Source organism: Hemitrygon akajei, chromosome 7 (genome assembly GCF_048418815.1).
Source record: "Hemitrygon akajei chromosome 7, sHemAka1.3, whole genome shotgun sequence".
NCBI classification, from domain to species: Eukaryota; Metazoa; Chordata; class Chondrichthyes; order Myliobatiformes; family Dasyatidae; genus Hemitrygon; species Hemitrygon akajei.
The window spans coordinates 124,328,029-124,344,738 of NC_133130.1; the positions used below are offsets into that span (position 1 = coordinate 124,328,029).

At 42.7% G+C, this 16,710-nt stretch overlaps 1 protein-coding gene across 4 annotated transcripts in view; it reads right to left on the reverse strand.

Annotated features, from left to right (window-relative positions):
- Window positions 1-16,710, reverse strand: part of gnb1l (guanine nucleotide binding protein (G protein), beta polypeptide 1-like) — a 73,710-nt gene that overhangs the window by 50,930 nt on the left and 6,070 nt on the right. The window contains exon 1 of one of the 4 annotated variants that reach the window (XM_073051878.1): window positions 2,263-2,375. The exons of the other annotated variants lie outside the window; for them this stretch is intronic. Coding sequence (XP_072907979.1) covers window positions 2,263-2,334 — 72 coding nt within the window. The 5' untranslated portion in view covers window positions 2,335-2,375. Of the gene's footprint in view, window positions 1-2,262; window positions 2,376-16,710 lie in introns of those variants that run through there. 4 annotated transcript variants of the gene reach the window in all.

A 16,710-nucleotide genomic window follows, 5' to 3' on the forward strand; every position in this document is an offset into this window, starting at 1 on the left:
GGCAACCAGAAACGGCTCCCTTTATACCCACTCTTTGCCTCCTACCAATCAGCAACTGCTTTACATTGACTGTCCACCCTCTCATTGATTCTGTTATGGTTATTGGCTTTATACCAGCAAGAAAATGAATCTTAGGGCTACATGTGGTGATATATCGGTACTTTGATAATAAATTCACTTTGAACTCCTGGGCCTGGCATCACTTCATGTACATACAATCAGAATATGTATACATGCTAATCTTGTGTACTTACAGCCACACTCAGTCACTGGTACATTGTGTTTTATACAATTGGTATTATATATATTTATTATGTTTTTAATGTTTTTTGTGCTACAATAAATCCGGAGTAACAATTATTTTGATCTCCTTTACATTCACGTACTTAAGAATGACGATTAATGATTTTGAATCTTCTTTAACACTTGCATGACCTAAACTACACTGACTGCACGGGATGGTACCTATAACCTCTATTTATGACTTGTCCTCAGGTTTGTTCCATGTCTGTTTAGCAGCACTTACTTCCCGTGAAGCTACTCTGTTGAAAACATTGAAGTTCAAAAAGAATCAAAATATATTTGTTATCTAAGTACATAAGCAGTATACAACTCTGAGATTTGCCTTTCCACAGACTGCCACCAAACAAAGAAACACCTTGGAAACCGTTCAAAAAACATCCAACACCCCACACGCAAAAAAAAGAATACATTGGGCAAATGGCAAAAATAAGAGCAAATAACACACAGAATATAAAACACCAAACCACAGAGTCCTTGAAACAGTCAATTTAGCATTGTGTCATTCATTGACTGCAGGCCGGAACCAGCCCAAGCTGACCAGCAGCATGACACAGTAAGAACAACGAATAAAGTATGTATCACGTGAAAGACTTGAACATTCTTCTCTTCCCCACCAACTCAATCCCTCTTACGAATGATATCAGAATTAGGTTTAATAATACTGGCTTATGTCATGGAATTTGTTGTTTTGCGACAGCAGTAATATAGCATACATAATAAAAATTGTGGATATAGAATTATAAATATAAAACAGTTAAATGAAATAAGTAGTGCAAAGAAGTAGTGAACAGTGGTGTTCATGGGTTCAATGTCCATTCAGGAATCGGATAGCAGAGGGGAAGAAGCTATTCCTGAATAGCTGAGTGTGTGCCTTCAGGCTTTTGTACCTCCTTCCTGATGGTAACAGCGAGAAGAGGGCATGTCCTGGGTGATGTGGGTCCTTAATGATGGATGCCGCCTTAATGATGCATTGCTCTGGATACTACTGAGGCTGGTGGTGCCCATGATGCAGCTGACTGAGTTCACAACTTTCTGCAGCTTCTTTTGATCCTGTTCAGTAGCACCCCCCCCCCCCCCCCACCACACCAGATGGAGATGCAGCCAGCTCGAATGCTCTCCATGGTACATTAGTGGAAATTTGCAAGTGATACCAAATCTCCTCAAACTCCCAATGAACTATAGCTACTGTCGTGCTTTCGTTTGTAACTGCATCGATATGTTGGGCCCAAGATAGATGTTGACACCCAGTCTAAGAATACTGAAGGCAAGAATTTTCTCCTTCAAACAGCAAGTCTCATGATTTATTTTTGATGCTACGTGCAAACTGGCCTCGGTGAGTAATGTCCGCAAACATCTAGAGGAAAAAAGGACCTGGATATCCTGTTGCGATTAGAAAACTGCTTGGTTAAAAAGCCCCGGCTTAATTGTGCATTGCTAATCTGTCAACCACTCAGATTTGTCCGCCCAGCCTCCCTAATTAAAGCCACTGCAGGGTAATGCTTCCTAAGTAAACGTTGAAGGATTAAGAAGTTCTCACAGCCATGTTCTCTTAACTGTTAGGAAGTATGTTTTGTGCTAGCTCATTGCTCCTTTGAACATATGTTTGACAAAAAGGCTTTCACTTATCACTCCTTTGTCAAACATATGGAATGTTATTTTAATAGCAATTAATTTCACAATACTGTCATAGCTGAAGATCTACATACATAAAAAAGTGTTACAGGCTGCACCATGAGCAGTGAGACATTTTTAGTATCAGAAACGGGTGCAGAGATGAAAAATTATATACCAGATTGTTTAATATTCAAATATTTTAACTTTTAAGACTGCATTTATTTATTTATTCTAACTGGCTGTATCACCGTATGGGGGGGGGGGGGGCAGGGGGAGGGAGCATTGCACAGGATCGAAATAAGCTGCAGAATTGTAAACTTAATCAGCTCCATCATGGGCACTAACCTCCATAGTATCCTGAGCATCTTCAAGGAGCGATGTCTCAAAAAGGCAGCATCCATCATTAAGGACCGCCATCACCCACGATGTGCCTTGTTCTCATTGCTACCATCAAGGAGAAGGTACAGAAGCCTGAAGGCACACATTCAATGATTCAGGAACAGCTTCTTCCCCTCTGCCATCTGATTTCTGAATGGACATTGAATTCGTGAACACTACCTCAATACTTTTTTAATTTCCTATTTTTTTTTGCACTACTTATTTAACAAACATACACTGTATATACTTACTGAAATTCAGTTTTTTTCCCTACATTTATTATGTATTGCATTGTACTGCTGCCGCAAAGTTAACAAATTTCACAACATATGCCAGTAATATTAAACCTGATTCTGATTCTAATTCCTGATTCAGATTGAGATACAGGATGAGGCTTTTCATTCTAAAATGAAGGAGATGTCCCCCTTTTTCAAAGAAAGGGGTTTCCCTTCCTCTACCATCAATGCTGCCCTCAACTGCATCTCTTCCATTTCATGTATGTCTGTTCTCATCCCATCCTCCTGCCACCCTACCAGGGATAGGGTTCCTCTTGTCCACACCTACCACCCCACTAGCCTCCATGTGCAGCATATAATTCTCCGAAACTTCTGCCATCTCCAACGGGATCCCACCACCAAGTACATCTTTCCCTCTCCCCCCCCCCCCCCCCCCCCGCAACTTTCTGCGTTCCACAGGGATCATTCCCTTGTCCATTCGTCCCTCACCACTGATCTCCCTCCTGGCACTTATTCTTGCAGTGGAACAAATGCTACACCTCCTCCCTCATGACAAACAGCCCCAAACAGTCCTTCCAGGTGAGGCAACACTTCACCTGTGAGTCTGTTTGGGTCATATACTGTGTTCGGTGCTCTTCGTGTGGCCTCCTGTATATCGGTGTGTCCTGATATCGACTGGGGGACCGTTTTGCCGAGCACCTACACTCTATCTGCCAGAAGCAGCACAATCTCCCAATGGCCACTTCCCATTCTCATTCCAATATGTCCATCCATGGCCTCCTCCCGTGTCACGATTAGGCCACACTCAGGTTGGAGGAGCAACACCTTATACTTCATCTGGATAGCCTCCAACCTGATGGCATGAACATTGATTTCTTGAACTTCCAGTAATGCTCCCCACCTCCTTCACCATTCCCCATCTCTCACCTTATCTTCTTGCCTGCCATCACCCCCCTCTGGTGCTCCTCCCCTCCTTTCTTTCTTCCAAGGCCTTCTGTTCTCTCCTATCAGACTCCCCCTTCTCCAGCCCTGTTTCTCTTTCACCAATCAACTTCCCAGCTCTTTACTTCATCCTTCCAGCATTTTGTGTGTGTTGCTTGGACCCAGCACCTGCAGATTTTCTCTTCTTTGTGATTTGGGACGCAGTGTGGACTAGGCCCTTCCAGCCACGCCACCCAGCAATTCCCCAATTTAACCCCAGCCTAATAATGGTATAATTTATAATGACCAATTAAACCCACCAACTGGTACGTCTTTGGACTGTGGGAGGATACCAAAGCACCCGGAGGAAACCCAGGCGGCCCTGGAGAGAACATATAAACTTTTCACAGGCAGCAGTGGGTCACCAGTACTATAAAGCATTGTGCTAACCACTACACTACTGTGCCGCCCGGCTTAGAATGGAGATGGGGAACAAGAGGACACAACCTCAGAATAGAGGGATGTTCACTTAGAATGGAGCTGAGGAAGAATTTCTTTAGCCGGAGAGTGGCAAATCTGTGGAATTCATTGCCACAGGTGGCTGTGGGTATATTTAAGGCAGAGATCGATAGATTTTTGATCCATTGGGATACGAAGGGATATAGGGAGAAGGCAGGAGATTGGGGCAGAGAGGGAAATGCACCAGCCATGATGAAATGGCTGAGCAGACCCGACAGGCCAAATGGGCTAATTCTGTTCTTGCACCTTATGGCCTGAGATACAGCATTTTAGAAATTAGTAAACAGGAAAAGACAACATCCACTTTGTGTGATCAGTGCGTGACAAAGAGTGCTGAAATCAATTAGTGGCTCACAGTGCCCATTCCATTCTTTTCTTTCAATGAGACAGCAGAAAAACAAAGGCAGTATTTTATCAAAACTGTACAATTACTAAATACTTCTTATCTGCATTAAGCAATAGGCAGCTTTGAACTCATTTAGAAATAAATTGATAAAAGATTCTTATTCATTGCTTTACCAAACCTGAAATTGGATCACTTCTGTAATTCCAACTAAAAGACAGTGATAATTTAATGGGGGGAGGGTATAATTAATTTAGTTAAAATGAATCAAAGAGATATTCTTTTTCAATATTCTCTTCCCAATCCCATATATCGTGGATCCTATCCTTCTTTGAAGAAGTAACCATGAGTCGGCCTTGTAGTCGGCAGAAGCAGATAACACAGGAACTGTAATCTGACTCTAAGCCTTGGATAAAGAAAGTTTGTTTCCTTGTGACCGTATGATGGCCTGTCCATCAACACATTCTCACTAATTAGGCCTAATTATCAAGCAAAAGCCTGCTTCCCCTTCATGTTATTAAATCAGAAATAATCGCGAGCCGGGGCTTCTGTCAGCACCTGAGGGACCGGAGACCCTAATTCAATTGAAACCACTATCAGGCCCAGCCTTTGGAAGGGCTTGCTTGGCAATTCCTCCTGGCTTCAAAAGATCCAGGTCCCATTGCAGTGCGCCAAAGATGCATTCTCGGGAGTGGATGCGTCTGTATGACTGACAGTGGCACCCTTGACCCCGGCATTATTTCACAAATTACTGCTCCAGAAAGATACCGATTAGCTTTTGTGTGCTAAGATTGGATGAATGGTGTACTAAACTTTTAAAATGGATTCATAACAGAACACGGCGTACAGACAGAGTAAGGAGAACAGGATCAGTGTCAGAAGAATGGATTCTATACAAGTCCAATACTTTTGACAAAGACAGAACAGATTGATTAGAGTCATGATTCTGTTACCCATGAGCACTTATAGAGGACTCTGTAGGATTTAGATAAAGTTTTAAAAACATGGATTCTATTAAAACTTGAGGAAGTTTTCAAAGTTAACTTGTACAAGACTTGCCAATTCTATTTCCAACTTTTGGCATGAGTTCTGTCATTCCAGATACTACAGAATGTCACATTTATTTGGCATTCAGGATGTTTCTTGTTAAGTTCAGAGAAAGCTACTTTATTGCTTTGTAGTTCATTAAATGACAGTGACCCAGTAATGAATGAGTGAACCATATCTGAAAAGTTACAGAGGATTGAAAAAGAGAAACTGAAATTAATTTCCGATTAACTTCACCTCCGAGGGTCTAACCTTGTCCCAACGTATCGATGCAGCTAAGTATAAAGGCAAGATATCAGAAGTTTGAGGAGATTTGCTTTGTCACCCAGAACACTCAAAAGCTTCTACAATTGTACCGTGCAAAGCATTCTGACTGGCTGCATCACCATCTGGTATGGGGGGCGTGTTGCTACTGTACAGGATCAAAGCAACCTGCATGGAATTATAAAATTAATCAGCTCCATCAAGGGCACTAGCATCCATAGCATCCAGAATATCTTCAAGATGCCTCAGAAAAGCAGCGTCCATCATCAAGGATGCCCACCACTCAGGACATGCCCTCTTCTCATTGCTACCATCAGGAAGGAGGTACAGGAGCCTGAAGGCACACACTCAATGATTCAGGAACAACTTCTTCCCCTCTGTCATCTGATTTCTGAATGGACATTTAACCCTTGGACACTACCTCACTACTTTTTTAAAATTTTCAGCTTTTGCACGACATAACATAATTTAACTATTTAATATATATATACTTACTGTAATTCAGATTTTTTCTACATTTATCATGTATTGCATTGTACTGCTGCCACAAAGTTAACATATTTCACGACATATGCCAGTAATATTAAACCTGATTCTGACTCTGAGATTGGATTATTTTCCAGTAGTTAATTATTTAACATTACCCCAGATGAAACTTGCAATGAATAACACAAAGCCATTAATCCTTCACCATGTACGCTGTGACCACAAGCTGTAAACCATTGCCAGCAACGAACCTTCAGCAAAACAGGTCAACGGCTAAAAACAGGAGCTTGGAATTTCACCTGGTCAGTAAGGCCTGAATACATTCTCTTTCCGCTTATGCAAGATAAATGGAAAAAGCGTAAAACTGTGTACCTGATGGATAAAACTTTTCAAAGAAACACGTGATTTAAAGTTTTGACACATTCAAGTACTATTTATTTTTTTATTTTACTTTATTGCGATACCGTGCAGAACAGGCCCTTCCGGCCCTTCGAGCCACACCTACAACTTTAACCCTCGCTTAATCATGGGACAATTAACATTTCCAAAGATAGAAAGACAGAGAAAATTTACAAGGATGTCACTGGGACTGGAGCACCTGAGTTGTAAAGAAAGAGTGAATAGGTTAGGACTTTATTCCTTGGAATGTAGAAGATTGAAAAGAGATTTGATTAAGATATACAAAATAATGAGGGGTATAGACAGGGTACAGGTGCCCCCCCCCCCCGCCCCCTGATTTTTCAAACACTCGCTGCTACGAAAGACCTGCATACGTGGTCATGGAGGAGAATGTACAAACTCCTTATAGACAGTGTCAGGAATTGAACTTCTTACAAGATATGACAAAAGAACACATCTGAGGCCATAACTCTTCTAAATCGTAAAACTTTCAAGAGAAATGAAACAGGGAAATGGGAGAGAGCAATGTTTATTATGTATTGCTGCCACAAAATCAACTGATTTCATGCAAATGTCAGTGATATTAAACGTGATTCTGACAGCACAGCCGGCTACAGGTTCTGCCAAATATTGTGGCCAAACAATGTTGGCACTGGACTCTGGCGACACTGGACTGCCCACAGCACATGCTCTGCTTATTAACACAACTAACTTTTTTACTGTCTGTTTTGATTAATCTGATTCCCGTAAGTTTCTAGATGTACCATCGAGAGCTTTCTAACTGGCTGCATCACTGTCTAGTATGTGGGAAGGGGCGGTCTACTGCACAGGATATAAGTACGCTGCAGAGAGTTGTAAAATTTGTCAGCTCCATCATGGGTACTAGCCTCCTTAGTATCCAGGATATCTTCAAGGAGTGATGCCTCAAAAATGCAGCAACATCATTAAGGACCCCATCAACCAGAACATGCCCTCTTCTCATTGTTACCATCAGGGAGGAGGTACAGGAGCCTGAAAAAACACACTCAACGATCCAGGAAAAGCTTATTCCCCTCTGCCATTCGATTTCTGAATGGACATTGAACCCATGAACTCTATTTCACTACTTTTTTATTTCCTATTTTTGCATTACTTATTTAATCTAACTACTTGCTACACTTACTGTAATTCACGTTTATTTCTATTATCATGCATTGTGTTGTACTATTGCCACAAAGACAAGAAACTTTATGACATATAACATATAACATATAACATATAACAATCACAGCACGGAAACAGGCCATTCCGGCCCTCCTAGTCCGTGCCGAACTCTTAATCTCACCTAGTCCCACCTACCCGCACTCAGCCCATAACCCTCCACTCCTTTCCTATCCATATACCTATCCAATTTTACCTTAAATGACACAACTGATCTGGCCTCTACTACTTCTACAGGAAGCTCATTCCACACAGCTATCACTCTCTGAGTAAAGAAATACCCCCTCGTGTTTCCCTTAAACTTTTGCCCCCTAACTCTCAAATCATGTCCTCTCGTTTGAATCTCCCCTACTCTCAATGGAAACAGCCTATTCACGTCAACTCTATCTATCCCTCTCAACATTTTAAATACCTCGATCAAATCCCCCCTCAACCTTCTACGCTCCAATGAATAGAGACCTAACTTGTTCAACCTTTCTCTGTAACTTAAGTGCTGAAACCCTGGTAACATCCTAGTAAATCGTCTCTGCACTCTCTCTAATTTATTGATATCTTTCCTATAATTCGGTGACCAGCCTGTGATATTAAACCCGTTTCTGATTCCAGACCTTACTCTGAAATCAGCAAAATTGTGGAGTTTGCAGTTTTACTCATTCAGCTTGTAGAGCACTGAAAACAAAATGAAACACACAGATTAGTCGTCACCGGGATAGAGGAGGGGAAGAGTGGAAACTAGAGTCTGTATGGCATGCAAACAACAGCTTTTCACTCTATCTTCGTACATGTGACAACAGCAAAATAGCTCCAAATTAGATTCCTGGAATTTGGGTGGTGCTGGACTCCTGGCATCTCCGCTGACATCTTGCCAAAGATATGGTCATTTTTTTAAGTTCAATCAGCTTTTAGTGAAACAAGGCATTTTAAATGGTGGGCAGAGGGGTGACATGGAGAGAGAGAGATGCTGGGGATAGGATCGGCCAGAGACGGAGGGGACGACAGATACGGGGGGGGGGGGGGGGGGCGACATAGACGGGGATGCCTGGAATGCACTGCCTGCTATGGTGGTAGAGGCAGACACATTATATAACCATATAACCATAACAGCATGGAAACAGGCCATCTCGGCCCTTCTAGTCTCTGTGCCGAACGCTTACTCTCATCTAGTCCCACCGACCTGCACTCAGCCAAAGACCCTCCATTCCTTTCCTGTCCCATATACTTATCCAATTTTACTTTAAATGACAATATCAAAACTGCCTCTACCACTTCTACTGGAAGCTCGTTCCACACAGCTACCACTCTCTGAGTAAAGAAATTCCCCCTCGTGTTACCCTTAAACTTTTGCCCCTTAACTCTCAACTCATGTCCCCTTGTTTGAATCTCCCCTACTCTCAATGGAAAAAGCCTATCCACATCAACTCTATCTATCCCCCTCATAATTTTAAATACCTCTATCAAGACCCCCTCAACCTTCTACACTACAAAAAATAAAGACCTAACTTGTTCAACCTTTCTCTGTAACTTAGGTGCTGAAACCCAGGTAACATTCTAGTAAATCTTCTCTGTACTCTCTCTATTTTGTTGACATCCTTCCTATAATTCGGTGACCAGAACTGTACACAATACTCCAAATTCAGCCTTACCAATGCCTTGTACAATTTTAACATTACATCCCAACTCCAAGACTCAATGCTCTGATTTATAAAGGCCAGCATACCAAAAGCTTTCTTCCCCACCCTATCCACATGAGATTCCACCTTCAGGGAACTATGCACCATTATTCCTAGATCACTTTGTTCTACTGCATTCATCAATGCCCTACCATTTACCATGTGTGTCCTATTTTGATTATTCCTACCAAAATGTAGCACCTCACACTTATCAGCATTAAGAAATGTTTGGCGAGCATATAGATGTAAGGAAGATGGAGAGATACGGGCATTGTGTAGGTGGAACGATTAATGTTTGGCTGTTTTGGGTTTGCTTTTTAGCTGTGGGCCTAATGGCCTGTTCCTGTGCTGTACTGTTCTATGTTCTAACTTCCATTCACCGGCAAAACAGTAGCCATGATTCATAGTCAGGTATTCAACCCACTTGAGGAATATACAAATGTTCACCTTTTACACTGTCAGGCAGATTAGAATATTATTTTTAAGTGGACTGAAATGTATGTTGGGCCCTCAATGACTAAAATGGATTGAACTGAAAAAAGTAGACCAAGCATTGGGCATGGTTTTACTGGACAGCTGGGTGGCGCGGTGGAGATACCTCTCTTCCAAAGGACTCTCTCCAGCCTGCAGGTCTCCTTTGGACAAGGTGCAGCGCCTGCTTAGCTTCCCCCCCCCCCCCCCCCACCACCAAAATCCGGGGTCACAGGAAGCCATGGAAGCAGGTGGAGGACGGTCGTATGAGTAGCTCATACATTTCACAAGTCCTGGGTGTGTGACCACTGACACCAGGCAGACAAACTCTGAAGAGTATTGATAATGGCTGAGGTCACCTGTTTTGTGAAGACACTGCCCAGAAGAAGGCAATGGAAAATGATTTGTGTAGAAAACAATCATGGCTGTGGAAAGACCAGGATCACCCATGTCATACAACACGGCACATAATGATGCTGATGAATAAAGAAAGGATTGATAAGGTAGTTTCAAAGGAAGTACATAAATATTTTAGAAGAAAAACTGTAACAACATGGTCAGGGAAGTAAAGCTGAGATAACAGCTCACTCAGACAGCCAGTAGAGGCACAATGAGCCAAAACTGAATTACGTAATCCAGCTCTGTAATTTCTATGGTAAAGTACAAAGACACCCAGTATGACATGATGCACATAACATTCAGTACTGAGGTAACTTCATTGAAGGACATTCGAGGGCAAATCAGCAAAAATTTGAGATGACTCTGAGCATCTCTAAAGGAATTTACCATGAAAGTTGCAGAGAAATGAATAACCACTCAGCCTTCTGTGGGCAAGCACAACAATGTCCCCTTGGATCCCATGTCTCCTTACTTTCTCAATAAGCCTTGCATGGGGTACCTCATCAAATGCCTTGCTGAAATCCATATACACTACATCTACTACTCTTCCTTCGTCAATGTGTTTAGTCACATCCTCAAAAAATTCAATCAGGCTTGTAGGGCACAACCTGCCCTTGACAAAGCCATGCTGACTACTCCTAATCATATTATACCTCTCCAAATGTTCATAAATCCTGCCTCTCAGGATCTTCTCCATCAACTTACCAACCACTGAAGTAAGAGTCACTGGTCTATAATTTCCTGGGCTCTCTCCGCCATTGAATCATGGCTGTTACAATTCTTCCAGTCATCCCCACTCCCCTGCCTTCTCCCCATACCCTTTGATGCCCTGATTAAACAAGATCTATCTCTGCCTTAAATACACCCAATTACTTGGTCTCCACAGGCACTCATGACAACAAATTCCACAAATTTACCACCCTCTGACTAAAGAAATTTCTCCACATCTCTGTTCTAAATGGGCATCCTTCAATCCTGAAGTTGTGCCCTCTTGTCCAGGACTCCCCTACCATGGGAAATAACTGCCATATCAAATCTGTTCGTGCCTTTTAACATTTGAAATGTTTCTACAAGATCCCCCCTCATTCTCTTGAACTCTAGGGAATACAGCCCAAGAGCTGCCAAATGTTCCTCATACAGTAACCCTTTCATTCCTGGAATCACTCTCATGTCAATATATCATTTCTAAAATAAGGAGCCCAAAACTGCACACAATACTCCAAGTGTGGTCTCACGTGTGCCTTATAGAGCCTTAACATCCCTGCTCTATTATTCCATACCTCTAGAAATGAATGCCAACATTGTATTTGCCTTCTTCACCACCGACTCAACCTGGAGGTTAACCTTTAGGGTATCGTGCACAATGACTCCGAAGTCCCTTTGTCTCTCTGCATTTTGAATTCTCTCCCCATCTAAATTATAGTCTGCCCGTTTATTCCTTCCATCAAAGAGCATGACCATACACTTTCCAACATTGTATTTCATTTGCCACTTCTTTGCCCATTCCCCTAAACTATCTAAGTCTCTCTGCAGGCTCTTTGTTTCCTCAACACTACCCGCTCCTCCACCTATCTTTGTATGCTCAGCAAATTTAGCCACAAATCCATTAATCTCATAGTCCAAATCACTGACATACATCGTAAAAACCAGCGGTCCCAACACCGACCCCTGTAGAACTCCACTGGCAACCGGCAGCCAGCCGGAAGTCCTGAAGACATGTTAGTAGAACAACAAAGATAAAGGTATTAATTGACTGAATGTTATAATCTGAGCAAGAGACAGCACATTATGTTTATATGGATGAATCTAAATAGGAACAAATAATTTTCCTCGACTCTTTCTATTTAGTGAAAATGAACATAAACAGCAATTATTTTTAACTGTTGACTTTTGAAAGGGTTTCAATATCACTCCAGCTGAAAATGTGTGCTCTGAAAGCAGCACAAGATGTGATAATCATTCTGTGTTGGTTCCTGTACCCTCCATCGTCTGGGGAAATAGGGTCAGACTGTAGATAGGTGGCAACACGCATAATAGTTACACCAGCCCACACACATTGAACACAGCAGCTGTTAAGAGGGATAGAAAATGAACTTTATAAACTGTCGGCATATTTGCATTGCAATAGTTATGAAAGCAGTGTCAACAATATGAAATTAAACCTCATTGTATGTCTTTAAGTGGAGTTTCACTGTTTAGTGCCCAAGGGCAACAGAATGTAAAATATATCTCAGCTACAGACAACAATTGAAGTTCCTGCAAGGTAAGCTGTCTTACATAAGTCTCAATGAGCTTGTTATGTTTCATATGTGTGGCTGAATGGGAAAGGTTGGGTATGGACTGACTCAAGGCGGCAGGGTACAGGCCCCCAGAGCAGATCAAAGAGACTGAACTCCATGTTTGGACCACAATTTTGGCACCAGGCCAAATTGAAAAGGTCAGGGTATTGTGGTCTGAGCCAAGGTGTGGGATGGGCCGGTTCAGCTCACTGCTCCTCTTTGTGCTGAACTAAAGGTCTGTGTACGGACTCTTTTTGTGGACTTCAGTTCAGAATGCTACTCACTTGTGTTTATTGTTTGCATGATTTATGATAAACCATATGATAAAAGAGCAGAATTAGGCCATCTGGCCTATCAAGTCTGCTCCACCATTTCATCATGGCTGATCCAATATCCCTCTCAGCCCTAATCTCCTGCCTTCTCCCCGTATCCCTTCATGCCCTGAAAAATCAAGAATCTGTCAACTTCTGTCACAGGCAGCGTGGAGGCCTGATTTTTTTGTCTGCACATTGGGTATTTGACTGTCTTCTTTATGGGGTTTTTTTTTTGGGTTTCTTTGTTTCCTGGCTCCCTGCTAGGAGATGAATCACAAGGTTGTATAACGTACAGTAGATAATGATGAGTCCCAAGGCATTCTATATCAAGAGATAACTAGGGAGAGGGTAGGACTACTCAAGGATGGGGGGGGGGGGGGGAACATTTGCTTGGATGCAGAGAATGTGAATGAGGTACTTAATGAGAACGTTCCTTCAGTATTTACCAACAAAAAGGATGTGGAGGACTAGGAGATCAGTGCTGAATGTATAAATATGTTAGGGCAATTAGAGGTCTAGGAGGAGGAAGTGTTGGGCCTCCTAATGAGTTCTAAGGTGGATAAGTCCCCAGGGCCTGATGGGATTTACTGCAGGTTATTGAAGGAGGTTTAGCACGTGCTATCACAAGAGGCTAGACAAACTTGGGTTGTTTTCTCTGGACAGGCAAGATCTGATAGAGGTTTATACGATAATGAGAGGGACAGATACAGTAGACAGAGTATCTGTTTCCCAGGGTAGAAATGCCTAACACCAGAGTGCATGCATTGAACATGAGAGGGGGTAGGTTCAAGGGGAATGTGAAGGTTAAGTTTTTTACTCAGAGAGTGGTGGATGCCTGGAATGTGCAGCCTGGTATGGTGGTAGAGGCAAATACATTAGAGGCTTTTTAAGAGATGTTTGGATAGGCACATGGATGTGAGGAAGATGGAGAGATATGGACATGGTGTAGGTAGGAGGGATTAGATTTGCTTTCTAGTTGGTTAGGCACAACATTGTGGGCCAAATGGCCTCTTCCTGTGTTGTACTCTTCTATGTTCTATGTTTTACATATACATACTTTGATAATAAATGTACTTCGAACTTTGAAATATATTTTTTCCTATCACTGCAAAAAAAGGTGGTTGGTGCTCACTGACCTAAAATTTAACCTGAATGATTACTAATGTCATCATCATCATCATTATGTGCAATGTTGTATGACATGGGTAATCATGGTCTTATATATGCCTTTAATCTGTCTACCACGTGAGGGATTGTTGTCTGTGGGGAAGACCCCCTTCACACTGTTGCTCTTTCCGTGGCCATGATTGTTCTTGGCAAATTTTTCTACAGACATGGTTTGCCATTGCCTTCTTCTGGGCAGCATCTTGACAGGACAGGTGACCCCATCCATCATCAATACTCTTCAGAGATTGTCTGCCTGGCGTCTGTGGTCGCATAGCCAGGGCTTGTGATATGTACCAGCTGCTCATATGACCATTCACCAACTGCTCCCATGGCTTCACGTGACCCTGATCGGCAGTGGGGTGAGGGGGGGTTGCTAAGCAGATGCTATACCTTATCCAAGGGTGACTTGCAAGCTAACAGAAGGAAAGGACCCCTTACACCAGGCTAGCAGAAGGAAGGAGATGTTATCTCCACCAGGCCACCCAATGTCACACAACAAAATTGACAGAGAACACCACCATAGGTTCCTGATCTTATGTGGGCACAGAGAAACAGAATTGTGTTAGTGTCATCACCTCAAAACCCAATTCCCCTATTAAGGCATACTCACTAGTGCTTAATCTTACATTCTAAAAGGATTAGTTACACTAGCATGTTGGCACTCAGTTGCGAGCTGAAAGGAATAAAAACTTCAACCGCCTAGTGAAGAGCTTCACTTACATCATCAAAATCAGAAGTACGGTATGGTTATTTAATAACACCATAAGATATAGGAGCAGAATTAGGCCATTTGGCCCATCGAGTCTGCTCCACCACTTCATCATGGTTGATCCATTTTCACTCTCTGCCCCAATCCCTTCATGCCCTGACTAATCAAGAATCTATTGACCTCTGCCTTAAATATACCCAAGGCCTCCACAGCCACCTGTTCTACAGATTCTCCACTCTCAGGCGAAATAAATTCCTTCTCATCTCCGCTCTAAAAGGACAACCCTCTATTCTGAGTCTGATTCATCTGGTTATACATTCCCTCACCACTCCTCTCCACATCCACTCTATCGAGGCCTTTCAACATTCGAAAGGCAGCATCACTCCTCCCCATCACCTCTTCTATTCTCCAATTTAGCCTCTTACTTTTTCTCACCTGCCAATCACCTCCCCCTGGGCCCCCTTCTCTTTCCCTTTCTCCCATGGTCCACTCTCCATTCCTATTAGATTCCTTCCCCTCCAGCCCTTTACCTTTCCCATTCATCTGACTTCTGCTATCACCTTTGAGCTATCCTCCTTCCACTCCCTCCAACCACCTTTTTATTCTGGCATCTTCCCCCTTCTTTTCGATCTAGGCCCAAAGTGTTGACTGGACGGATAGCCTAGCAGAAAAGACAGTGGAACAGCAATGGCAGGTATTCTTGGGAATAATGCACAAGGTGCAAAATCAGTTCATCCCCCAGAGAAGGAAGGATTCAAAGGGGGGAAAGGGGCCACAGTGGTTGACAAAGGAAGTCAGAGATTGCATAGCATTAAAAAAAAGGAAATATGACAGAGCTAAGGTGAGTGCGAGGACAGATGATTGGGAAGTTTTTAAGGAACAACAGAACTTAACTAAAAAGACAATACGGAGAGAAAAAATGAGGTACGAACGCAAGCTAGCCAGGAATATAAAGGAAGATAGCAAAAGCTTTTTTAGGTATGTGAAGAGAAAGAAGATAGTTAAGAACAATGTTGGGCCCTTGAAGAATGAATTGGGTGAAATTGTTATGGGAAACAGAGAAATGGCAGAAGAATTTAATGAGTACTTTAGATCTGTTTTCACTAAGGAAGACACAAGCAATCTCCCAGATGTATGGATGGGCCAAGGACATAGGGTAACAGAGGAAATGAAACAGATTGACATTCTGAAGGAAACGGTGATGAGAAGACTGATGGGACTGAAGGCTGACAAATCCCCAGGTCCCGATGGTCTGCACCCTAGGGTACTAAAGGAGGTGGCCCTGGAAATTGCGGATGCATTGGTAATCATTTTCCAATGTTCCTTAGATTCAGGATCAGTTCCTGAGGATTGGAGAATGGCTAATGTTATCCCACTTTTTAAGAAAGGAGGGAGGGAGAAAACAGAGAACTATCGACCTGTCAGCCTGACATCGGTGGTGGGAAAGATGCTAGAGTCCATTATTAAGGATGAAATAGTGGCATATCTAGATAGCAGTGATAGGATTGGGCCGAGCCAGCATGGATTTACCAAGGGTAAATCATGCTTGACTAATCTGTTGGAGTTTTTCGAGGATGTAACCAGGAGGTTAGACGGGGGAGATCCAGTGGATGTAGTGTACCTCGATTTTCAGAAGGCATTTGATAAGGTCCCACATAGAAGATTGGTGGGTAAAATCAAAGCTCAGGTCATCGGGGGGAAGGCATTGACATGGATAGAAAACTGGTTGGCAGATAGAAAGCAAAGGGTAGCGGTGAATGGGTGTTTCTCGGAATTGCAGGTGGTGACTAGTGGGGTGCCACAGGGCTGGGTATTGGGACCACAGCTGTTTACCATTTACGTTAACGATTTGGATGAAGGCATAGAAAATAACATCAGCAAATTTGCTGATGATACTAAGCTGGGTGGCAGTGTGACATGTGATGAGGATGTTAGGAGAATTCAGGGTGACTTGGATAGGCTGGGTGAGTGGGCAGATACTTGGCAGATGG